Source organism: Apus apus, chromosome 3 (genome assembly GCF_020740795.1).
Source record: "Apus apus isolate bApuApu2 chromosome 3, bApuApu2.pri.cur, whole genome shotgun sequence".
Taxonomy (NCBI): Eukaryota; Metazoa; Chordata; class Aves; order Apodiformes; family Apodidae; genus Apus; species Apus apus.
This window is the reverse complement of record NC_067284.1, coordinates 2,611,793-2,638,644: the sequence shown is the minus strand read 5'-3', so window position 1 is coordinate 2,638,644 and position 26,852 is coordinate 2,611,793. Positions and strand designations below refer to the sequence as shown.

Genomic DNA, 26,852 nt, shown 5'->3' with positions numbered 1-26,852 from the left:
CATCATTCACTGCGAGCCAGGATGATGCAAGTGTTCCTCAGTAATGTGATTGCCTGGAAATTTTTGAACTGATCAGAGTGAGCTATCCAGTCCCTTTGGTAGGGAACTGATCTTACAAGAGCTTTGTCTTTTATTCTGTCTCCATCTGTTGACAGGATGACTTTCATCTTCTGTCTGGATGGGCAGACAGGATTTAGGCGCCACTCCAGCAAACCACTTGAACAGTTGAAGCCTTTTTGCAACTAAATGAAGTGGTTAAAAAAAACCCCTGAAGTAACATTGTTACTGTTATCTTTGGAAGGAAATTTAGGAGATGAGGTTGTACCAGTGTGTGAACTGTAAATGGAGTAAGAACTGCTACATTGAACATACAGTGAGAATAGAAAACATAGATTAAGATCTTTGTCTTTAGTGCGGAATTTTAAGGAGGAAACATTCCTGTTTGATAGCAAAGAGTCTGTATCTTGTGTATTTCTTTTAGATCAGTGCTGCTTGAGTGTATAGCTGGGCAAACAGTAGGTTTATCACAGATGTATGTAGTAGTTTCCTCTGGCCAAAGAAAGACTAACCATATAATCATCAGGAATTGTGGCATTGCTGTTGCTTTACAAAGAAACGGACAACAAACATGTTTCTTGGACTAACAGAACCAGTGACCCCTGCACAGTTTGGAATAGTTCCCATTAAAGATGTCAAATTCTTCAAAAATTCTTCAAATGAGATCTTTTAAAAGTGTGAATTCTATCAGAAGTAATCACTGTCCTTGCAAATGGATGAACTTGGGGTTTTCAGTTTATATTTAGTGAATAAACTGATGACAGAAGAAAACCTGGGTCTTTCTGAGTTTAGTTTGGTTCAGCTTTCAGTTTGACTGTGTAAGTATTGCTCTAGGTTTTGTGTTCCATAACGGTGACCTCTTGTGGTGTAATTATGTCACTAGTTCTGAAGGAGCTTTCTGTAACACATACTGGAGGGAGTTCTGTTTATAGGTCATTTTTAATGAGCAGATGCCCTACTGACTTAGTAAAATAACTTATAATCTTTTCCAATTAGTCATTAATATGCAGCTTTCATACTGAGTGCATGTGAAGAAAGAAGCATTTTGAGCATTATATTCTGATATACTCTGTGTGTCTATACTGTATCTTTTAGTGACCAGATGAAAAAGCCTGACACAAATTCATCACAGCCAGGGAGTACAAGCTGGAAGAGAAGAGTAACAGGTAATTCATAAAGCATTTCAATCTCCAGTCAAAAAATGTGAAGTACAGACCAATAGAAATAATCTAATTTTTATAATTTGAAGATCCTTTTCCTTCTGTATTCACTGAACGATTTTTTTTATTTGCTAGATTTTTTTTTTTACTGTTGTTGATAAAGAGGAACAATATTCAAGGGATCTTCCCTCTAACATTCTGTTGATATTTTCTCACTTGCTTTTTCCCTTGTGTAGTCTTGACAATTTGCCAAGTAAACTGGCATAGTTGCAGAGAAACTACTAAAGTTATGCCAGGTTATATTGGCTGAAGATCAAGATTCTGGATTGCCCTGCAGGGATGCATTTGGCTATTTTTACATAACAGCTTTTAATTCATAATTCCTGATAGCTGGCATGTTTCATAAATGGCATGTGGATATTTGAGAGTCTAGTATGGAAACCTGAAGTTTCTGTTCTGCTATTATTATACTTCATTGCTGTTTTTCTAGAGCTGAGAACTTGCATTATTCTGGGTCATTCTGGTGAAGGCTGTAACCTGCTCTGCTTTCCTTTCCTTCAGAGGAGCTGAAAGTATTTACCATGTTGTGAGATTTTCTGTGGGGCAGTATTTTCTCAGTTTATAAGCCTTTTAATTTATGTGTGCTAGTTTACAGGTGGTATTGAAAAAACCACATGTGTTACTAGGATTGTTTCTTTTTATATCTACTTCTTAAAAACATGATACAGCTTCTTTATTTTGTGCATTCTTCATCTTTAATCCCAGAACAAACACTGGGATAGCAGTAGGAGTTCTCAGTCATTTCTTCTCTATAGTGGGGTCCTGGAGGGAGTGTTCATTTCCAGATTATTTCTGTTTTCTATTAAAATTTGTGATTATACTTTCAAATTTAGAGAGGAGGCAGACTGTTGTAGTACTGATATATTTGTAGCCACTCAGTATTCCATGAAAAGGCTAAACATGATAAGTCAGGCAGTACACAGCTTTGGAAAGCTCAGTGTTGCTAAGGCTCTTGTATTTACATGCTAAAAACAGCAACCAATAAATGTAGACTGATTAGTGATTTTTTTTTTTTTTGACCAGAATGCAAAGCTGTGCTTAAGACCTATGAAAAACTGAGACAATGAACTTCAACTTGCTGAATTCTCTTGCTTGAGTATTTTTGCTGTTGAATTGGGATTGACTGAGTTAAAGGGTTCAGGAGAGCTTCTGAAATATATTAAATACAATTCATGCCATAACTTTTCATCATCACTTCAAAAGTCTCTCCCAAGTGAGACAGATGCAAGTTTACAATTTATTAATGTGTCTTTTCTTTTGGATCATGTATTACCTGTTCATTCTTATTGCAAGGATTAATATTTTTTAGTAAAGGCTGATGATTATTTTTTTTTTCCTGGTTATAGCAGAATTTCATTTAAAAAAAATTATGCCACTATGAATTTTAGGTGGCTGTATTTTCCTATTGAAGGTGGGACATCTGCAGCAGAGGGGCACAAAATAATCTGTTCTTTTTGTTCTGAATTAAAAATGGCTTTTATAATTTTTTCTAGTGAGGAGTTTGGTCATATCTGCAAATGCAAACATGGACTATTCTGTTTCTTGCTTAATAAAGTTAAGCATGTGCATAGTTAGGAAATCAGTCCCATCATTCATTTCAAGAGGGGTAGCTACAAATTGGAAAGAAAAGAAACAATTGAGTCAATATGTGGGTTTTGTGGCAGGAAAGAACAGTGCAAACTATTCTAGTGTTCTCATTTCAGCTGAGCTCTTACATGACCCGGAGCAGAACTTTCACTTCATTGCAAATGCTGCATAGTGTTTTCTTAATTAGGTTACTAAGTAAGGCTATTAACTCATTTGATCTAGGAAATAAAAAAACACAGCAAAATAAGTAATAGTATTACCTAATGACATATACTAACATGTATCTAAGCACACACCAACAGTATGTAGTTATAGTAATAAGATATTTACCAGTTTATTACTTAGGAAACAGCAGCATTTTTTTATAAACTGTTCAAACAGAATGAATAGAGTTGGGGCTGTTCAGCCTGGAGAAGAGAAGGCTCCAGGGAGACCTTAGAGCACCTTCCAGTGCCTGAAGGGGCTCCAGGAAAGCTGGGGAGGGGCTTGGGACAAGGGCAGGGAGGGAGAGGACAAGGGGGAATGGATGAAAACTGGAGGAGGGGAGATGGAGGTGAGACATGAGGAGGAAATTCTGTGCTGTGAGGGTGGTGAGAGCCTGGCCCAGGTTGCCCAGGGAAGCTGTGGCTGCCCCATCCCTGGCAGTGTTGAAGGGCAGGTTGGATGGGGCTTGGAGCAGCCTGGTCTGGTGGAAGGTGTCCCTGCCCATGCAGGGGGTTGGAACTGGATGATCTTGAAGGTCCCTTCCAACCCAAACCATTCTATGATTAAGAGAGTAAGATATAGAATAGATATAATTGATTCATTCTGTGTAAAATGTAGGTAGACAGTTAATAGAGAGACAAAAAGATTCTGGAATTTCTTTTAAAGAGCAGGGTTTTAAATAATCAGGAAGTTTTGAATTGTTTCACTGTTCCAAGTACTGATCAGCAGACAGTCATGTTTTTAATGTCTGAGACAGTATTCTCTTGATGCAAATCTCTTACTAACAGTGCTCTCAGGTAGTATAGTGGGTTTTGTGTTTAATAATCATTATGTTAAGAATTTACCTTGTAATTGAAATGCAAGAGCTAGTAATGGAAGTAGGAGACACTTTCTGGCAAATTTGTAACTTAAAAAAATGTTTATATTCTAGTCTTAATGGCTTTCTTCATAATGGAGCTGTGTGACTTTTATTTCCTTACTAAAAAACAAAAAAATCAACCAAAAACCAAACAAGCCAAACCTCATCTTTGGTTCCCTACAAATAAGAAGCTTAACCTAGTCTTGAAGTCCAAAAATATGCCTCCATGGACCTTGTAAGCAATTATTAGGTCCTTTAAAACTCAGTTTGCCCTCAAACTCTGGCTCTCCAGCTGTAGTGGGCAAATGGTAAAAACCAGAATTCTGTCCAAATAATTCCCAGTGATATTGCTACCATATGAAAATCCATCCTGGAATCTGTTTTTTGATAAACTGTTCTTCACCAACTCCTTTGTCCAATTTGAAACCAGATCCAGACTTGATGTTTTTGCACTACCAGTTTTTAACTTGGTGTCTGGACTTTGTCTTTTCAAAGTGAAGTCTAAAATAAACTGACCAAAGAGTCAATGAACCAAGCTCAGTGTAAAATTGTGCATGTGTACTAGATAAAGTTGCACAATTCTAGAGGATTGTCAGTAGTATGAATGTTTTTTTAACACAGAATAAGCTGTTACATGGACACAGCTGAAAAGTAATAGGACATGTTGATTTAGAATGAATTACCTTCTAATTCAGTGATGGAATGAAACATTAATGTCAGCAAACAAAAGCAAATCTGGCTTTACATATCAAAATATTTATCCATCTAGTTTTGTTGTTTTTCTTTTGGGGAAAATGTAAATAAAAACAAAAGCTTGAATAGGTAGTCACCTAGAATATAGCAAAATGTGGCATTTTAAGATTATTTTTTTCTAACAGAGGAATGAAGTATTTGTAGCTATTTCTGTAAAAGTTGGAACCATTGCTGAATGTGTCCTTTATTTTGAATGTATTTTGAAGGCTTAGAGGATGAAAGAAGAGTAAGTGAATCCAAAGAGGAAGAAAACTTTTGGCATTTCAAGATTCTACCAATTCTGCATGAATTGGAAAAAGGTGGGTAATTGAAAGTGTGTCTTTTCTGGCCTATTTCCTGCAGGAAACATGGGATTCCTGGGTGTTTACTACCAAAGAACAGCAGTAGTTGGGTTAGGTAGCCTTTTATGATCTCTTATTTTTCCATTGCAGTGTAAAACTGAGCTGGGCAGAAGTCTCAAGGTGGCCCTGCTTGAGCACCAGACCTCCAGAGGTGCCTTCCAACCTCAACCATTCTGTGATTCTGGAAGAAGACTTGTCTGATTAAATTTACCTTATTTTAGACCACAGAGCTCTGCCAGCTTCACAGCCAGGGAGGAGATAATAATTTTAAGAATAAAGTGCTGCAGAGATTCACTGTTTTAAGCATAGACTGTATTTGAAGGTCTCAGTTTTAGAAAACTAAGGAAATATTAATGAAAATTTCCATTTGTGCTTGAAGTGTTAGAGGTCTCAGAAGAGTGTTGTGATCCAGAATATTTGAAACAGAACATAACAAAGCAAAATTGAGTAAATTAAGTATGGCTTGGAAGACTGAACTCTGAAATCCTATTTAATGTTGAATTCAAAAGGTTTTTTAGGTGACTTTTGTCAACATATAGATTTGGATGGTGGGAATATAGGAAGTAGATTTGGTTTTCCAAGTGCTTAAAAGTGAGAGTCATAGTATTGATTCTATTTCCTCAGACCTTTCCACTATTCATTATAGCATGGTACAGAGGAGAAATTCTTTTTTGCATCATTTTGCAGATGTTGATGAGTATGTAACACCTGTAGAGTACTGAGTGATTCCCCAGATTTATAATTATTCTAAAAAGGCAGGATTCTCATTCCCTGAGCTTTCTCTAACATGTAGAAGAACAGTGACCAGGGCATTTGATAACAGCTGTGCTACTTTACATTTTCCTTGCTTAATGCTGAGATTGTGAAATATGAGCCACTGAGTTAAAGTTTTGCATAGTGAGATGTTCTTTATAGATAAGCAAAATATTTAGAGGTAAAATCCAATCATGTCTGTCTCTTGTCATGAAAGTAACAAAGGAAAATCAGGTTTCATGCCCCTTTTCCTCAGTCTTTACTTGATTTGGTTAGTGTGTTGGGGTTTTTTAGCTTTTATTTGTGATTTAGTTTTTCTAATAATAGGTGAAATCATTTAATGATACTTTCTCACCAGCTGATTGAATATAGTACTACAAAAGCCTTAGATTGAAGAGTTTTGGTGCTTCTTGAGTATTCACACAGATTCTAAGTGACTTGCAGCCCTGCCTCCTGCAGCTGCAGGTTAGATAATTTTATTTAGGCTGTTTACTGCACAATTGCAGGTTTTCCTATCAAAATGAATACTAGAATTCCATCATTTTAATATTTTGAGTGGGTATGTTGGTAATTGAGTATTTTTAAATTTGTGGGCAAAATTAAATTACATTTGTGGTTTTGTACCTTTCAGATAATTCCCTGCACATGCATTTTAGGTTACATTTAGGTTTTTATGTATTAAGAGAAAAGCCTTTATCTATCTATCTTATGTATATAAGAAATTTAATCTGGAACTTAATTATTGTCTAAAACCTAATCTAGTGGAAGGTGTCCCTGCCCATGCAGGGGAGTTGGATCTAGAGGACATTTAAGGTCCCTTCCAACCCAAACCATTCTGTGGTTCTAATATTATGTGCTTGAGATGCTTGTTGTATGAGAAAAACAAATAGAACCCCAAAGTCTCTCTTTCTAGAGAAGCAAATACCTTGTTGCATTCAAGTACTCAAGGGAGGATAAGCTTCAAAAATGCCCCATTGGATGGGTGATGAATAATTTTGATGTTGTTTTAAGACCTTTCAATTCTGGTTTCCTTCCTGTTCCTGTTTCCCTGCCTACTGGAGCAGAGGGTTTAGAATCATGCTGAATTTTGTTAGATTCTTTGTCATGGTGGAAGTAGATATCATAGAAACACAGAATGGTGAAGGTTGGAAGAGACCTTAAAGCTGATCAGGTTCCAACCCCCTGCATGGGCAGGGACACCTCCCACCAGCCCAGGTTGCTCCCAGCCCCATCCAACCTGCCCTTCAACACTGCCAGGGATGGGGCAGCCACAGCTTCCCTGGGCAACCTGGGCCAGGGTCTCACCACCCTCACACTCCAGAATTTCCTCCTCATGTCTCACCTCAATCTCCCCTCCTCCAGTTTTCATCCATTCCCCCTTGTCCTCTCCTTCCCTGCCCTTGTCCCAAGCCCCTCCCCAGCTTTCCTGGAGCCCCTTCAGGTACTGGAAAGCCAAATGGAAAAGTCCTTGCTGTTCCTCAAGAATGATAATTGCAAATTGAGACCTCCCAGGCACCACTCAGCATGAGGGCTGGTCCTGGAATCTGCCGACACCTCTGGGACCTCAGATACAATGTTTTTTGTCATAATTTCCTGTCCATATATATTTCATCACAAGTGCTTTGCCTTCTTAAACCTGACTCCATTTCAGTTCTGAAGCACATCCTGAGTAAATGCAGTTTAAGTGGTTTTATGTGGTGCTTTATTAGTGTCACCTTTTGGACAAAAACCGGTGTAAGAAAAGAAAGAAAAAAAACCCACCTCACACTTGAGTTTTAAAAATAGGCAAGAATTTTCCTTTCCCCCCTAAAAATGTACATGATTCCATTGTGTCAAGATGCAGATTTTGGAATAGTTTCCCTGCAGTTTAGTGTGTAATTTTAAGCAGTGTCTGAGGGACTCAGTTTAGGAGTTAGGTGACATATTTGTCAATAGGCCAACAGTCCAGTCAAATATGTCTTGCACCTCTTGTGTGCATTGGAGAGTTCTAACAAGTTTTTAAATTCACTTGTTCTTAATCCCAGCAAGGTTTGATGTTTTAAGTTTATGTGTATCAGGACAAAAATATCCCTTAACTGGCTCTTTTTCACGTGGAATGTTTGGTGGAGCTCTTCAAAGAATATGTTCAGATTCATAGTTTCCTGGTAGGCATTGGTCAATCTGGTTACTAAGCATGAAAGGTAAGTTTCATTTTAGCTTTGGGTATTATTTGGGCTCTGTGATTGCTTGGCTTGAGTCTCTTCTTTTTGAAAGAGCAGAAGTTTCTGAGGATCATGTTAAAATTTTAAGAAATTTATTTGGTGCCTTGTTTTTGTTGTAGTGCAACCCATCCTTGATTTTGTTCTCCTGTGTCTTGGTCTATTGAGACAAAGAAAAGGTGATACTGATAATTATTTTTTTGTTTTTCTCTCTCTTCCCACCTTCTTCAAGTAGAAGACAATGTAGAAAATCTTTGTCTGGCTTGCACCAGGCTCTACCAAGCCTTGAATGAAGGAAATATGCTGGGAAAAAGATTTAAAAGAAGAAATGTGCTTCTGAAGACATTGTATAAACTAGTAGACATTGATTCAGATCCACTTTACCTGAAGCTGGCAAAGATTATTCTGGCTGTGAGTGTTTTTAAAAGCTGTTTGGTAAAACGTGAAGCTCAAAATCCTGAATTACAACTTGCTTTTAGTTTTTCATTTCATATTTTTCAACTGTGTGTAAACTAACCCTTTCCTAAGCACAGTTTCTTGCCATATGGGTACTAGTCTCCCATTCATCCCAATCTACACTTGTTTGAGCCTATTTTTTTGCAGCAAAATTGCATTTAGGGGAGAAAGAAGGGGCACAAAATAGGGTGTCTGGTGTATGGTGGCAGGAATATTGCTGAGGCATGGAAGAGAGACAGTGTCCTAATCTGGGATACACACACAGGGATGTAAATAAAAAAACAGTTGTAAAAATTACACATGGAAATGTTTAGTTTTTTAATAAGATCTTGTTTTCCAATATTTGAGAGTAATTTATGTTGTACTGGAGTTCTGTGTAGTATGGCCACAGGTGCCAAACCAGTGAACCCTGTGCTGAATTTCTTTGAAAGAGTGAACTAGAGAAAAAAATGTGCAAGTTATTGATACACTATGCACAGAAAACACATAAAAAGTTTATATATTATCTGTTATTTTAAAGTCAGTTTGCTAAATAGAGCTTAAATTACTAGGGCTCAAACTCCTTTCATTCTGCAGACTTCACAGTTTGGCTCAGTGGACTGTCAAGTTTTCAGTAGTTCTGGGAGAAGTTTGCCATGGTGTCTGAACTTGGAAAATGTTTGTGGTACATTTTTGTATGGAGATTTTAGTGGTGATTTTTATGTCTTTTCCTTTCTTTGCAGATGAAAGTGGGTGGAAAAAATCTTCTCAGTGTTTGCAAGCTTGTGTTTAAAATCTGCAGGAACGAAAAAAATGATGGCCTCATTCAAGAAGAGAGATTATGGGGTGTGTATTCTGATCTTGTATGTAAGTTAGATGTTGAAATTCAGCAGTTAGACTGATCATCTCTCAGGAAACATTCTCAGAGGTAACTTAGTCATGCACTAAAAATTGTCAGCTGGTTCAAACTAAAGGTCCATCTCGTCCAGTACTGTGTGTCTGACAGGGAGGCAGGGAATGCTGTTCAGGGAGAACATGGAAGCCTACCTGTTTTCTGTGCTCTGCTTTCCCTGGATTAGCCCACCATCCAGAATTGTTACATTCTATTAGAGATGTGCATTCCTGCCTAATGCTTTGTAGTCTCTGTTTATAGTTGTGTTTCTTTTTTTCATTAATTTGCCTAATTTCTTGAGCATTCCGATTCTGTCTGCCTCTGCAGTGTCACAGAGAGCAAATTCCTGAAGATTTGTGTTGTTTAAAATCTATCTACTTTTCATCATGCCCCTGCTTGCACATTTGAAGGATTTGTAAGTTTTTACAGTCACCTGACCCTACACCCTCATGATTTTTGAATCCCCAAACAATATCACATATCTCTGCCTTCTCCTCTTCTAACTGAGGCATCTCAGCCCTTTAGCTCCCTGTTTGACAGGATATTGTGTCGTTGTCTCAGTTGTTTAAGCAGCCTTTCATAGAATCATATAATAACATCATAGAATGGTTTGGATTGGAAAGGACCTTCAAGATCTTCCAGTTCCAACCCCCCTGCATGGGCAGGGACACCTCCCACCAGCCCAGGCTGCTCCAAGCCCCATCCAACCTGCCCTTCAACACTGCCAGGGATGGGGCAGCCACAGCTTCCCTGGGCAACCTGGGCCAGGGTCTCACCACCCTCACACTCCAGAATCTCCTCCTCACGTCTCACCTCAATCTCCCCTCCTCCAGCTTTAATCCATCCCCCCTTGTCCTCTCACTCTCTGCCTTTGTCCCAAGGCCCTTCCCAGCTTTCCTGGAGCCCCTTCAGGCACTGGAAGCTGCTCTGAGATCTCCCTGGAGCCTTCTCTTCTCCAGGCTGAACACCCCAACTCTCCCAGCCTGTCTCCAGAGCAGAGCTGCTCCAGCCCTTGCATCATCTCTGTGACCTCCTCTGGACTCTCTCCTACAGGGGATGTTGCTGGCTGCTGAGCAGTTGGTGAGGGTGAGAGTTTGGGCAAGAGCCTGGAGCATGTGTCCTTCATCCATCCACACTCATATACTTGGAGAGAGTTTCTACTCGAGACAGAAAAAACCTGTAGAAATCTCTTAAGCTTAATGAGATGGGAAAGTGTTTTTATTCAACTTGATGGAACACAGGAAGCAGAAGGAAATATCAGTTTTAATCCATTAGTAGAAATTCAAAAGTAAAACATTGACAGTGGTAGCAAAAAGCAAAACTTTTACAGTGACTTTACCTATATAAAAAGTAAATTTAAAAAGGCTACTAATAGACATGAAATGTGACATTTGAAATAAGCACCTGTGCTTCTTAGTGCTCCATTTGAGATGCTTTAAGACATTTGATTTTTAAGAAATTGGTGGGAATAAACCTCTTCAGAATATCTCAAGTTTAGTACACAATATTCCAGGCACACACAGGCACTTTTGCAAATCTTGACTAAGGATTTCAGTGATTGCTGCTCTGTGTTTACAGCTGGTGCTGCTTCTTGAAGCCTGGGAGAACAAAAGTCAGGCCTGTTCTCTTATTCATCAATAATTGTTTCTTGGTTTCAATCCAAATTCCCAATGTTTCTAGCCCACTTATTAGAAATGTATTAGAAAGAGTTCAGTTGGGTGGTTTCTTTTTTTCATAATTGTTAAATCTCTCCAATGGCTGGACTGCGTTGAATATAAATGTTAATATTAGGCTTCTGAAAAATGATTTTCCTTTCAGATTGTTTGTTGGAGGTCCTGAGAACTGAAGATCTACTCAAAAACAATGAAGCTCTCCTGTATTGCATGAGAGCTATAAAATTCATGTCTGGAAATGCAGTACTCCTTAAGGAAATGGTCAACAAAGGAGCTATTGAAACATTGCTGCAATTAATGAAGCAGATTAATAATATAAAAGAAAATGACACATATTTCTTCAGCTTGGGCCACCTATTAGTTCAGGTTAGCATTTACTTTTATTTCTAACTGCACACACTTCAAGGGCAGATTAAAGATGTAATTAGAGGAGCTGAGCTGAACCCATGTGCCACTGACAGAGTCATACCTGTATTTGAACAGGCTTCTTTTAAGAAGTTGACAAGTTGATTAGGACCTAAATTTATCACAGATATTTTTGTGTAGTCAATTTGAAAAGCTTTAGAAATTCTGAAGTTAATAGAAATATTTTTATGTACCTAATAAAACCACTTTCTTACTATGGCTTTATGGTGCTGACAACGTTCTGTATACTGTGGTAAACAGATAAAAATGTGTTCCCTCTCTAAATTCTTTAAACTGAAGTAATAAATACAAACCTGTTCACAAAAAGGTTTTTGTTACAAGAATAATGCATTTTAAAAAATGCCTAGGAAAATACAGCCACGTTTCCTTGACAAAGTGTTTTTGAAGCACTGAAATTTAAGCAGAAGGCAGTTATAAAAACCAATACTTTTTGAAGGCAGCAAACTCAAAACTGTCTTTTCACATATGAGGCACCTTGATGAGTGATGCCAGTGGAAACTAATCCTCTGCCCTAAAACTGTTTAAACCTCCATGTTTCAGTCAACAAATAGTTCTGTAGCTAAATCTGAAGTCATGCAAAGGTGATGGGGTTTCTGTGTCTCTCAAGGATTTGCCAGGTAGATGCCTGGCCTCTTGGAAATGACTGATGTAAAGACAAGTGAGTGGTGTAATTGTCAGTTTTTGGGGGGCTTCACAGGAAAATGAATGGGATAATTTTCTAAGGTAGTGTTTATACTAAATTTCTCTACTAACTATGTCGGATTTCTTTAATTCTTTACTAAGAGGGCATTTTAGGCAGCTTGAAATCATGTGAGAAAGCAGACAGTTTCCATCATCATGTTACTATTACTGATTTTGGTCTGTGTATTTTAGTGGAGCTATGAGGTGTGTCTCTCCAGAACAGTGGATATAATCCTAATACAGGCATTAAAAGGTTGGGAGATGCTATGAAGCACTCAATGAAATGATGTGCCTTAAGACCTGCCTTTGGCTAAGGAAGCTCCGAAGTGGCAACTTGCTAAGGATTGGGATAATATGTGATGAAACTTGCAATTTTGTGCTTGTGTTCCTGTTTTCTTTCCCATCTGGTCCTGTCATCATTAAGTTTCTGTTGGAATCACACGATACTCTTTTACACACTTCTGTCTTGAGAAGTGGGAATGTTAACTTGTGGCCCTGTGAATTCTCCAAACAATGCTAGAATCATCTGTGCCATTTTGTTGCTAACACACCTTCTATCCTGTACAAAAATAGTATGTGGGATTTCCAAGCCCTCCTTTCCAAGGGAAGGTGTGCAAACTCCACATTGGCTTGCAATCAACATATTAATGCCTGTATTTTTCTGGAATGCTGCTAATTAGACTTTGAGAGTCCCACGACTGCTGCAGTGCTGCCTTGGGCTGCCAGATTTGGTAGAAACCCCCTTTGAAAAGTATTGAGGAGGGATGGGGGGGGGTCCAGAATAGATTCTGTTTGAGTATGTTTTACAAGGTGATAGACAGTGACTTAAAATACCTTAACTATAAAGAAAATTAGCTTTGATGATGGAGTATGATGCCTCATATACAGGAGCTGTGCAGTCATTTCAGTGACTGGAAATACAGGTTGCAATTTTGTGTAGGCATTTTAAAACCTATAGTAGAGATATGTATCCTGTGTCTCTTTTAATGTCTATATAGTTTAAAAATATTTATCCTCCTGAGAGCAATGGCAATGGTTAAAAGTGAAGCATGTTACTGATGTTTGTTGGCTGCTCTTGGCCTTAATCTTACCATACACATAACAGGAATCCTGTTGAGTTGAAGGAGATGGAAATTTGTGTTAAATAGATAGAAAAATAAGTTTTTGCCAGTTAGGACAAAGTCCCAGTAATGTCCAAGTAACAAAAGTAACTAATCAAATGGTTTTCAGCTGTTTGACTGGCTGGCTGAACTTCCCCACAACTTTCCAGAAATGTTTCTTCTTCCATTATTTGTAGGTGGATACATTTCTATTTTTAAAGCAAGTGTTTAATGTGCAAAAGGAAAATGTTACATTTTACACTCACATGTAACAATGTTACTTTTTTTTTTTTTTTTTTTCTCATTGTTATCTCTGGTGCTTTCAGTGTGATTGGAAGTGTAGTTAATCTGTTTTGTACAGTTTGACCAGAATGACTGTTTCTAAGAAGGCCTCGAGTATGTTGTGGAGAAGTCAATACTGTCAACTGGCTCTTCCTGAGGTTGCTGTTTCACTTCTTTGCATTCTCTTCAATAGTAGATACTTCATTTTTCTTCCTCTGGTGAGAAAAGTAGTGATTCCTGCTGCTATGGAATTCCTGTGTGACTTTCTGATATCAGTTTCTTCAACAAATCTACGTCAATATTGATCATTTAGACCATGTGAGTTAATTGTTCAGTCATCATGGACAGCTGTTGGACTAGTTCTGTTTTCAGGGCTATGGTATCAAAGGCAGTTTTTTGAGTGATTCATGTCTTCAGAATAAAGGAAGCTCTTTTTGGCACACTTAAACTTGCAGCAGAAGGTGAAATAGCCAGTGACATACAGAAATAATGAATAAATACAAGTCTTAAGGACTAGAGAGCAAATTATATTGGAGCAGAAAAGCACCTTAACTAGTCACAGTGTTCTCTGAGGGAGGCTCTGCCATCTCTTAGTCCTGATAACTGAACTATCTCAGTTAACTGGGACCAATGGGAGGTGTCCCTGCCCACGCAGGGGGTTGGAACTGAATGATCTTTAGGGTCCCTTCCAAACCAAACCAGTCTGTGATTGTGAGGCTCTTCATTCTTTAACTGTGTAAGTGCACAGTCACCAGATGGCAGTGTTAGACATCGTCTTGCCAGGTCCTTGTTACAGGAATAAAATCCCTCACTGATTTCTTTGGACAACAGATTTGATGCAGAAGTCTGACATTACCAGAATAAAAATGTTTGAAAAGTGGCTTCATCCTGGCTCAAGCCAGCACACTTTGTAACAATAATTGTTTCTCCTTAAGAGAGGACATGAAACCAAGGTCATATCTGACTCCTTCTGTGATGCTTCACTTTGTTGTCTGGTCATATTTATAAAGAAAATGGGAGCACTTACTCAGCAGCCAAGGCTTTTTGAAGTGTTGCTGTCAAGACTTAACAACTATTCCATGTTCCTTAATTGAAAACACTTAAATGTCTTCTTCCTTAAAAATAGCATTTGTCTGCTGTTAAATTTTCTGTTTGGGTGAATTTGATCTTTCCTGTGGCAACAGAAGGATTAGGGCTGGTGGGAATTGCTAGAGCTAATGGTTAAGCATTTATCCCTGAATCCTGGTGTCTGCTTGAAGCAATCAGAATATCTCTTGAATTCACCTGCTGTCTGGCTAGCTTCTAGGATTTTTTAATTTGTACTCTTCAAATTTCACTTGGGTCCTAACTGTTCTTTTATGGATAAACTGCTGAATTTCATTGTCTCACACATCTAAGTGTGTATGTTACTTTGCATTGCTTTTATTTTCCAACTTGTCTTGGCAGTGAAAAAATTTCTTCCCTTTTTGAAGACCTCTGTGCCATCCCCTATTGATATTTGTACTTTTTTTTCATCATCTTATATCTAAATCCTCTTGCTGCAGTGAAAAGTCCTTGTCTGGTTTTGAACAACACTTGTAAAGTGTGGTTTATCCTTCATTTTCTTTATTGTGAAGTCTAGCTAGAGTTCAACAAATACTATCATAAGCTGATGTAAACATTTTCTGGGATAGTGCAGAGTCGAGTCTTCTGTGTCTCTTCCATTGGGCAGGAATTTTTCCACCAAAACTTTAGGATGGCAAATGATTTGATCAGAATGTTTGTATTTCGAAATATTTCTCCAATATTGTGTTGATTTTTGAAATATCATGACCTGTGAAAGAATACAAATCTAGAACTGGATGCTTTGCTGTTGTTCAGTTGAAAATAAACCTCCAGGGGTCTCCCTAAAATTGAGGTGAATGCAGATGGTTTCCATAGGTTCTGTTTCTGTTTATTCTGAATATAATATACATTTCATATTTAGTGCTGAAGTTAAATCCATTCACATATCACATTATCACCTATTTTTTCCCCATCTCTACCTTACTTCTCCATTTTGATGCATTGTTCTTGCTCCTGTTGTTCAGTAACAAAATATCTTGACTTGCATTTTCAGTCTCCCCTTGTGTGGTAACTGAAGATTTTTTTGTCACATTTGTTGAAGTGGGAAGGGAAATTTGCAAGCTGCTGCTGAATAACAGTGCATAGAATCCTATGAACAAAATCTGCTTCAAACACAACAACTTAATGTGCACTTTGTCAGATTTTTCCTTTTAAATTAGCAGTTATATGTCTCTGGACAAGCAGTCCTATTCAGTGATGAAATACTTGGTGTCTAGAGGTTTTTGTGATTACAAAACATTTGAATGGGTAGACTTTGTGCCTTCCTGAGCTCCATTTAAAAACAAATTGATGTTATAAATACCCTAGTCTTAGAATAAGGAAAATTTGAAGAATTCCCATAGTGACACCAGATGAAATGAGTTTATTAATTTTATAGTAAGGTCTGGTTTAGATCAACAATTAACTTACATGTCATGGCCTGTCTGACCTTGGCATTTGAGTTCCCTTATCTTGGAAGAGAACCAAATAATTTCAAAATATACATTAGCTGATTCATTTTGCATATCTACAAGTGACAGATATTTGGTGCTCAAAACTCTTTGAAATAGAGCAGTGTCTTCTGAAAATATTTTGGTTTCTCCAAAATAAACTCGAAGACTTAAACTTTTCATTTTTGTACTGTTTGAATGCTGGATTTCTCTTGATCTTGATTAACTTTTAGATTTTTTAATAAAAAGGAATTGTATTGTCTTTTCAAATAGATTAATCTCTAATTTGAACTTTCAGTTATTCTCAAAATATGTATCGTACAACCATAGAATGGTTTGGGTTGGAAAGGACCTTCAAGATCATCCAGTTCCAACCCCCTGCATGGGCAGGGACACGTCCCACCAGCCCAGGTTGCTCAGCCTGATCCAACCTGCCCTTGAACATTTCCAGGGATGGGGAAAATATGAATTAATATCAATATTAATTTGCAAAACTTAAATGTGAATTTCCAAAATCACATCTAATGCAGAAAACAAAGGATCCCTGTAACTGTCCATAGCATTTCACCTCCTTGCCATATGATGTGTGCCTGTATACATGCATACAATATTTTGAAACGTATGAAAGATGATATTTCAAACAGTTACATAAATATACACAATTTTGTGACTTGCACATTTCCTGTTGCAATGGCTGAGTAGATACACACCTCCAAAAGGCTAACGAGGCATCAGACTGCCCTTGACGTTATAAATGAGAGCTGAGCTTTGTTATGTTTTCAAACCAGCATGGATTCTGTTGTGGACAGCAGTGATTAATGAATCTGTAAATATTTGATGTGCAGCTGACAGCTACTCTGAGAAACTTGGCTGAGTTCCCTCCAGCAAGACATCAGCTCCTCTGCGGCGCTGCAGCCTCTGAGCTCTGCCTGGCACTGGAGCTACGAGCCAACGACAAGGATGTGAGCACCTACATTGTCAGGATATTCAGGTATGTCCAGGACACTGAGCTGTTTCTGGGTGTTGTCAGGTGTTACTGCTTCTGGTGACCTTCAGAGAGGCCTGGGGCAAGCATGAAAATTGGAAGGTTATGTTGAATTATTTTTTTTAAAGCTGTGTGTAGTTCTTAATGGTTTTGTATGACAATTATGTCTTTATTAGTGCTGATAGAATTTCAGCTCTGGAGCCCCCAACATAAGAAGGACATGGAGCTCCTGGAGAGGGTACAGAGGAGGCCACAAGGATGATCCTTGGGCTGGAGCAGCTCTGCTGTGGAGACAGGCTGGGACAGTTGGGGTGTTCAGCCTGGAGAAGGCTCCAGGGAGATCTCAGAGCACCTTCCAGTGCCTGAAGGGGCTCCAGGAAAGCTGGGGAGGGGCTTGGGACAAGGCAGGGAGGGAGAGGACAAGGGGGAATGGATGAAAACTGGAGGAGGGGAGATTGAGGTGAGACATGAGGAGGGAATTCTGTGCTGTGAGGGTGGTGAGAGCCTGGCCCAGGTTGCCCAGGGAAGCTGTGGCTGCCCCATCCCTGGCAGTGTTGAAGGGCAGGTTGGATGGGGCTTGTGCAGCCTGGGCTGGTGGGAGGTGTCCCTGCCCATGCAGGGGGTTGGAACTGGATGGTCTTGAAGGTCCCTTCCAACCCAAACCATTCCATGTTTCTCTGACGTCCCGTGTGGTCAAACCCAGCAAGTATCTGTGTTGAAGTTCCATTGCAGCAAGACTTACAGACTTAAACAGATGTATAATCTGAATAGACTGAACATGTTCCTTACAAAGAAGCTGCCTGAAGTTACTGAGGAAGAAGAATATTCCTTCTACATTACTACAAGACAAAGCAAGTTCAAATCTGTGCTCTGTATTGAATAGTGTATTTTTTTTTCTGTGACTGCAATTTCCAGGAAGCTAATTAAATTCATCCTATGGCTAATTTGCATCCCTGGAGCCAGCAGTTCACTAAACTTAAGAAAAAAAAAATTGAAGCAGCAGGAAACTTTAAATAAGACAAATTACTTTTGCTCCATATTGAAGTCTAGATTACATAAACATCCTTGTCAGAGTTACAGTGTAAATATCTATTACATTTCATTACAAACCCATTACCCCACTTTTCATGGCATTTTCCAAGTAAAAGAAATGCTTTCTCCTTAGAAGAAGTAAATATGCTCCAAATCCTGTAAGCATTGCTAGAACTCAACTCATTTTTTTAGGAAAACAGACTAGAGAGACAGATGTGAACCAGGTGGGATGGAACTGGGCAAGCAACTCACATGCTTTACAGGCAGCACAAAGCAAAGGACCAGATTTGCCTGGTTTTTGCTGTGGAGAGGAAGGAATGACAGTCCCTTATGCAGCTGCTCTTCAAAGCACAACCTGAGCTGATCTAGCAAGGAGAATGTGATGGATAATTTGTAGGGGCTGAACAGGAAGAGAATTCATAGCAGAAAGTCAGTGAACAGGTAGTCACAGGCAACGTGACCCAGTAGACTAACAAAGCAGCAGTGGCAACTACCTCATCCAGAACAACATTCATAAGTTGTGCTTATAGCCCAACTGCTCCTGGAATTGCTGACAAGTCAATTTCACAACTTCTTCAAAATCCTTTAAGTTGTCTGCAAGTCAGTTTAGCATTGGATGTTGTGACCTGGTGCTTGGAGACTGGAATATTTTTTCGACTGAGAAACCAGTCAGACTACAAAAGGCTCTTTTTGGGTGATTCACTCACACTGATCTCCCTCTAAAAAGTACATTTTGGGAAGCAGCCACTGAGCTACTCATAATACTGAGACTCTCACTGCTTCCATCTGCACACTCAAGCCCTGACCCCACAGATTAATCTCCTCAAACACTCTGTGACAGCTCAAAGCAGTGGACGCTGGTCACTTTTTATCTCCTTTGTATTTGATTTCATAATAAACAGTCTCCGATATAACTCAGGCTGGTGCAACTTCTCTCATTAATTTTTACAAAATATGACCTAAAATGGGCTTAATCAATATGGAATCATTTATGCAGCTTTAATATATAAGAAATGGTACTTTAACAATCTCAGTCTGAATCTGTGGGGTCAAAGCACAGCACAACACAACATGTTTTCGGCAGAGACGACAAATCCAAGTGTGTGTGACTATGATTAACAATTTTATCATAAAACCATCTTTGTGTCTCTGGACTCTCTCCAGAAGCTCCATGTTCTTCCTGTGTTGGGGGCTCCAGAACTGGCCGCAGTGCTCCAGGTGGGGTCTCACCAGAGCAGAGTAAAGGGGCAGAATCCCTTCCCTGGCTCTGCTGCCCATGTTGTTTTTGATGCAGCCCAGGACACAGGGTTGGTTTCTGGGCTGCAAGTGCAGCCAGTAGGAGGTTCTATCCTAGTAAGAGGTGTTATCCTAGTTTGTTCCTTTATTGCAGTAGTTCTGGTATGACCCAAGCATGCTCAGTTCTCTGTTTTGTCACGGTCAAGGTGAGCAGTGTAGGACTGGAGCAGCTGTTAGGAGTTAGGCAGAGATAAAATGATGTCTGCAAGAAGGTGGGTTCTCCATGTCTGCTGTGAGGGGCATGCTTAGTTAGTGCTGTCCCATTAGGAAGGGACCCTTCCTTTCCTCTCCTCTCTGACTTCCCATGTCATCTTGAACTTAGAGTTCTCCCCTCTCAGGCTAGGAAGTGCCAGTGTTAGCACACCATGCCCATGTGGTGGGAGACTGGGAAGCTCCTCATGCTTATTCCCATCATCCACTGTGGCAAGGACAGCCCGTTGTGCTCTCTTATTAACTGCCTGTGCCTCTCCTACAAGTCAGTGTTGGCTTTCATTTCATTTGTTGGAAATAGGGCTTTCAGAGTCAAAAGCAGAGTGATTTTTTTTTTTAACTCTTTTGTGGAAAAAAAAAAAGTGCTCTAATTCCTTTATTATTATTTTTTGTACCTTTGCAGCAAACTTTCTTCTTACAATGACTTCTGTGCAGCTTTAGCAGACTGCTCCAGATGTTACGTCTTATTTTTAGCCCTACTAAACAAACACCAGAAGCAGCAGGTCAGTTTTTTCATCTCTTGATTTTTCTGTATTAATCCTCTGATGTGTCTGTGTATTATTGTGTATCAGCTTGTTTCCTGTGACCTGCTTTTATGCACTCACCAAACCAAAATTTAAAATGGTTGACAGCATTTCTAAACGATGAATAATTGAAAGGAAATAATTTAGATTAAAAATTCAAAGCAATATATAGAACAGATAGCTGATTAACTTGTCTGTCCTTTGCTTGTTTAGTCCTTTGAGTACTTACTTTTCTCTGCAGCCTGTCACCTCACCACACACTTTGGTGTTGTCAGCAAATTTGCTCTCCAAGAACGCAAGTGTTAGTTGTCAACTCAGTGAAGCCCTGCAGAAACAAGAAGAGGGACATGGTTGCACCCTTTTTTCTGTAGTATGTAACAAATACTTGAGCTGTGAGGAGGACAAATGTTTTTCCTGAGGTGCAGTTGTCAGTGCTCATCTTTCTTTTAAGCTGCTGACAGCTAGTGAGTTCCAGGGTGAGTTGGTATATGCTGGAAAGAAAACAAGTAACAGCAGTGTGAGTAAAATTGTCTGCTGTGTGAAGGAGAAGCAGAGGGGAGGATAACTCAGTATTATTAACTCAAAGCATTAAAAATCCTCAGGTCCAAGAGCTGGTAAGTTAAGAAAGGAAGTGGCTGCCTTTTTGGATTTTTCAGGTTGCTGAGTGCATGGTATCAGGTGTTGGGTTTTTTACCTGCAATCGTGGCAGCCAGAACAGAGTGGGACAAAAAGAATAGAAAGCCAGCATTCAGATTTTTTCAAGCTCTTTCATAACTGTGACTTGAAAAATAAGTATTAAATATTGTGAAAATAAAAATGTGAGCACTGGAAATAGGATGAATGACTTGCTCCCACCCCAGGCACTGAATTTCACAGCTGCCACTCAAGTAGTCTCTGTTCTTCTCACAATACTGCAGTTCCAGCTCTTTTTTTTCTCAGCTTGTTTTCTCTCTTGGGTAACAGAGTCAGAAGGCATGGGAGAGCAGTAATTTAACTCAGTGAGAAAGACTGTTGGGGAAGTTGAGTTGGCAAGACTTGCTAAATTCCATGTGTGTTAGGTAAAGAGAGGCCTACGGAAGGTTGGGAAAGGTGGAACAGGCTGCCCAAGGGAGGGTGGTGTCACCATCCCTGGAAGTGTTTAAAAGAAATGTTGATAGGGTGCTTAGGGACATGATTTAAGCACTGAATGGGTTAATCAGGTTATGGTAGGGGAATTTAGGTTATGGTTGGACTTGATGATCTTCAGGGTCACTTCCAACCAGGATGATTCTGTAGATCTGCAAGATAGGGCTGGGGAATTCCTTTTTGAGTCATCTGAATATGTGTCCTCTTGGACTTCATTTGTGATTGGCTTTGGAGCTTACAGGTGTGCATTAACAAAAAGCCCTTGGTGGCTGCCACATGGCATGCAGGCTGTCAGAAATGTTCTTGTAGGGCCTTTATCTGACAGGATGAGCTCTGCATGGTTCTGTTTCCAGCACTGCAGAGCACTGCCCACCTTCAGAACTCTTTTAGCAAGGCATTGTTCCCCTTCCCTGGATCGTTATCATCTCTAAGCTTTTCAGATAAGCTATGTAAAGGATTACTTCCTCAGCTGTGGTTAATGTCCTAAGTCCCCAGGAGGCCATGTTTTTGGAACAGAGAGATGGCCTAAATAGGGCAGTAGCTTCTGTCAGTAAGTCAAGGAATTACCTGAGCTTAGGTGACCTTTTGGGGCCCTGCCAGCTTCCCTGTAATCTTCTCTCTGTGCACAATTAGGAGGCTCTTTTCAATCCTAAGTGCACAAAGCACAAGGTGCAATAAAAAAAATTTGCATAGCAGAAATATTTTGCCTGTTGTATAGAAGAGTCCATTTATACTTTAGTGTCACTGCTTTTTAAAATAAGAAACATTTGCTTCTTCACATCCTGCACAGGGTGCAGCAATGGACTGTTCAGCAAAAGAGTAATCATGTTGGGTCACATAAAAGGTTCATCCAGCCCGTTATCCATACTTAGAATGGTGAAAATCAGTGCCTGGAGAACAGCAAAACCAGAGCAAGCATCTGTGATCTTCCCTGTGTATACCTACCAAACTTCCAGCTCTTTCCATTTTGGAAAGTTCCTCAGCCAGGTGTTGATCTCTCTGTATGTAATAAACCTCAGAGACCTGAACTCTGTGTCCAGTTCTGGAGCCCTCAACACAGGAAGGACGTGGAGCTCCTGGATAGAGTCCAGAGGAGGCCACCAAGATGATCCTTGGGCTGGAGCAGCTCTGCTCTGGAGACAGGCTGGGAGAGTTGGGGCGTTCAGCCTGGAGAGGAGACCCTGGGGCTCTGGGGAGACCTTAGAGCACCTTCCAGGGCCTGAAGGGGCTCCAGGAAAGCTGGGGAGGGGCTTTGGAGAAGGGCTGGTAGTGAGAGGACAAGGGGGAATGGATTAAACTGGATTTAGACTGGACATCAAGAAGTTCTTTACATCTGCTATTTTATTACCAGCAGACTACAAATCCTTTTTCTGCTCTTCAGTTAGCCTTCCTCTTTGCTACTTGGAGTATCTTAGTGTCATCAGCAAGCTCTTCCACAGCACTGCTGTCACCCACTTTACCTTGTTCATGGTCAAGTTGAAAACAGCAGCTCCCTGCACAGAACCCAGTGGAAAACCAGTGGTATCTTCTACCATTGCAGGAGCTGCTTACTTGTTGTTTTCCATCCTCTAATCATTTCTGTCCAGCAGGACACTCTCCCTTCCAGCATGACTGCTTAGTTTCACTAGGATTTTGGTGAGTGACACTGTCAAGAGTCTCCTGGAAGGCCACATGGATATTTGGGACTCCTTTACACACGTCTTCATTGACACCATGAAAGAACACAAGATTTGGGCAAGTCAGGAGTCTCAAACCTGATTGCATTTGCCAAGTCATTCTTTTTTATGGTTTCTTCTCATTTATCTGATACAGACACCAGGCTTGAATCACACTTGGATCTTTTTCTAGTAGTAGATTTCATGTTTGTTACCTTGGCAGCCCTTGGGCATCAAGGCCATTTTGAGAGGTTGCATATCACTGTTAGTGATTAAGCTATTTAATTAATTAGTTCTTTTAGAACTGTTGGGTGATTATCCAGTCATGGTGATTTGTTACTGTTTGCTTTGCCAGTTAGTTCCTTAAAATGGTTTGTGGTTGCTTCAGTTTTGGACAGATCCTCAGAGGAGCCTTCTCCAGAGAAGGCTGTGGCACTGGCACCTCCCCAGTTGCTTTCCCAGTGGGCATGAGTCAATGCAAAGACCTCATTTGGCTTCTCTGCAATGACATTTGCTTCTCGGAATGCTCCTGCTTTATCCTGATCATCAATTAGTTCTGCATATTCTGGCAAGCTTTCTGGTCCTGATACGTTTGGAAAGATTGGTTATTAGTTTTGCACCCCTTGCATCAGCCAGTAGAACTGCACTCATTTACACTGAGGATTTGTGTGCTGCTTTACCTATTTGGTTTAACAATCGGTTTGTCAGAAACTATTTATTTAATGAAGAATAGACTGATGTTGCCTTGTCATCCTCTCTAAGGAGATGTCTGCATTTGTGGGGTTCACTGTGCCTGGATCTGCCCAGCTTTCTTCCCAGGTTCTGGTGCCCAAATCAGTTCATAGTCTTCTGTGAGCAAGCAGGCTTCTGCTCGTGACACTTTCTCTTCTCTCCCTTCAAGAAAAAGCCTCATTTTGAGGGCTATTGAATGTCCCTTTTTGCTCTTTGGAGGTGGGGAAGGTTGTCACAGAAGGGTCCTGTAAATGCAGAGAATTTCTGCCCTTAGTTTCTGGCTTTGTTTATTAGGTGAAGGCTCATCTGCATGCAGTGACTGGCCTTCCTGGCTGGTTTTTTTGGCTGCTAAATGGAGAATTCTGTGGTGAGTTCACAGGAATCCACTCTTGGTCTGTTTCAGTCAGTCATGGAACACCCGTCGTGTAACACCCCAAAGCAAGCACAGACTTCTAACAGTAAAGTCTGATATTGCAGCTGTGTTTAGTTCAGATACACGTTTGCCTGTGAAGTGCTCTGAGAGTATTGTTGATACTCTGCTCAGTGGCATTGTTGTCTTCTGAGAAACCAAAGATGTTTTCATTCTTATTTTTACTGGGTTTTACTGGAGGTAGTGGTGGGGGTGTATTTCTGTATTGCTTGCCTCTACAGAAATGTTCAGCAGTGCTGACTTAAGTGTTCTGTGTGTTTTGGTCACTCACTTCTCCCCTCTGTGCCATCCCCCCTTGGGGCTGGGGACAGCTGCTGGTGTCACTGCACAGAGGTCACAGAACTGCTATCAAGGGGATAGAGGAATTGACCATCAAACAACCAAAACATAAGATTTTTCTCCTGTGTTTTGTGTGTGCACGTGCATATTCATAACTGATCATTCATTCTCTCTGAATTAACATTCTTTTTTTCCAAGAAAGAAGCCTCCATTTTAGGATAAATATTCTGACAACTCTGCAGGATGTCCCTGCTGATAAATCTGAATAACCACAGAAGGTCGCCCTTTCCCTACAGAATGACTTCTGCTAGTGTCTTTGCATCTTCCTAATATTTTGCTTGATAATTATTTATTAATTTTTTGGTCTACAAGAAAAGGCAGAAGTGGGAAGGGAAGTGCAGACCATGTCATATGGACTCCAAATATAAAATGGAGGGTAGAGCACCAAGTCTACCAGTCTTCATATAGAAACCTACTGTTCTGGTGGATCAAAAGATACAAGAGTTACTAGATAGGTAAATGTTAAAATATTGAATAATAGTAATAAGGTATTGCTGCTTGGTGACAGAAACTGCCACTAAAATATTTAGCTTTCTCTTTTGGTATTCATGTCTTCAAAAGCTGCTGAAAGCTTGGGAACAGCTCTGAAAAGAGCTAAAAGAATTATTAGAGTTCAAAAAAGAAATCAACCCAAGATGAAGCAAATTGATTTATCTATTACAAAAGTCAGACCATTAGCAAGTTGCCTATTAGTAAATTTGCAGAAGGAAGACATTTCTGTTAGTAGACCAGCCTTTAATCTAGGACAAACGAGATAATAAGAAATAGTGGCTGAAGCTGTACAAATTTTAAACTAGTAATAAGAATAAACTTTTTAACAAGGGAGGCCAGTAATCGTTGGAGTAGCACCACAGGGGATATGGTATTCAGCTCTTTTTTTTCAATTCCAGATTTCTGCAGTGGTTTGTTGGGTTTTTTTGTTAGAGAGCGCACACTGCTTTTCATCCTGTGCTGTCCTGGTGACACCCTGCTTGCTTTCCTTCATTACCTTTCCCAGATCTCCAGGTGTCCACAAACCAAACCAAAGGACATGATTTCTTCACTGCTGAAAGTCACCAAGTGCAAGTGAACCCTTTTCTGAAAAGTTTACCTAAACAGACCAGGTTTTTGGGTGTAGAAGTCACTGGGTAGGGTCCCGTGACACGTGATGCACAGAAATAGAAGCACATTATTCTAATGGCATCCCTCTCCTCAAGTGCATTTGCATTTATTGGGGGAAGGAGATTCCCTTTACTGACAAAGTACTCACTGTTATCACCATGGCAAAGCTGCTCCTTTTTGCTCTTTATTTCAAGTCTGACAGTCCAGAGCTTCTTCATTTGCTGCTGATACTTCCAGCGTATTCTCTCCCCCAAAACTCCCCTTTTTTGTTTCCTTTTTAAAATCGAGCTTCATTCTGGGTCAGTTGTTATTTCTGGATTTGATCAGGAATTTTCACAGCCAGAATGTCACTTTAAGATGAGTCCTTACTGTGTTTGGAAGAGATCAGTTCCATCATGGCAAAACTACTCTTATTTTATCTATAAGTAGGCTAATTAGACCCTGCAAATGAGTCTCACATTTTCTTTCCAGGGTACCTAATAAAGCAGAAATAGAAATTTGGAAATGAAGTGTAAAATAGGTTTGAATCAGCCCTAGAAGCAGTTCCTAGTGCTGGGCAGGTGGTAGAATTCTGGCTTCCTCTGCTGAAGTTTGTGGGAGGTGGCAAGCACCTTGCACTTATAGCTGGGGATTCAACAGGGACCCAGCTGCTGGGTCTGAATGTTTTTTCATTCCACCTCTCCCCTTCTGAGGGTCCAGATGCCAAACAGACCAACAACAGGTACTTGGCCAACATGTACAAACACTGGAATGGACTCCCCTCCCTTATTTATCTTGTTTTGGTTAGAAATTACTGCCCTAATTGGATTTCCTCTCTTACTGATAAGTGAACGTGTACTCTTTGTACCTCTGTTCATGCTTTACACTGAAAGGCAGGTACATTTTAATTGCCAAGATAAACTACTGTCAAGTTCTGTGGCTCAGCAAGAACACTGGGTACCTTTGCTGCTGGGGCAGTGCAAGGAGTAGATGTTTAGAAGTAGATAAGCAAGGAAATCTTTCCTGCCACTGATGAAATGAATATGGTTCCTGTTCTCAAAAAATCAAGTTAAATGCTGATGGAGTATGTGGTGCCATCACCACTTTAAAAAAATGGATCCGTTTCTTCATAGATTAGAAGCAAAGAAAAAAAACCACCCCGTTCTCCTTCTCCAGCTTTTCTTGGTATGATTCTTGAAATGAATTTATGAAAGTGAAACTGTGTGGTCTTCTGGCCAGCACGTCTCACACGAATGCCTCGTTATAAAAAGATGAAATTAGAGAGTGTCATTCCTTACTTTAATTTGTCTCTAGTGTTCCAACCTCTGTATTATACAGAAATTAATCTGATAAATGACTAGTAATCAATTTTCCTGTAAGTGTGGAAGAACATCTGAAATTCCATATGCAGTTAACACTCCAAATATTTGGAGATGCATAATAATCTCA

General features: G+C 39.8%; 1 protein-coding gene across 4 annotated transcripts in view; it reads left to right on the top strand.

The window, feature by feature from the left end:
• The window catches only part of ARMC2 (armadillo repeat containing 2), a 62,687-nt gene that overhangs the window by 20,656 nt on the left and 15,179 nt on the right, over nt 1-26,852 (top strand). For all 4 annotated transcript variants that reach the window (XM_051613101.1, XM_051613100.1, XM_051613103.1 and 1 more), the window contains 7 exons: nt 1,153-1,223; nt 4,887-4,979; nt 8,208-8,383; nt 9,151-9,253; nt 11,118-11,338; nt 16,841-16,986; nt 19,922-20,021. In XM_051613101.1, the coding sequence (XP_051469061.1) occupies nt 1,153-1,223; nt 4,887-4,979; nt 8,208-8,383; nt 9,151-9,253; nt 11,118-11,338; nt 16,841-16,986; nt 19,922-20,021 (910 nt within the window). The remainder of the gene's footprint in view (nt 1-1,152; nt 1,224-4,886; nt 4,980-8,207; nt 8,384-9,150; nt 9,254-11,117; nt 11,339-16,840; nt 16,987-19,921; nt 20,022-26,852) is intronic.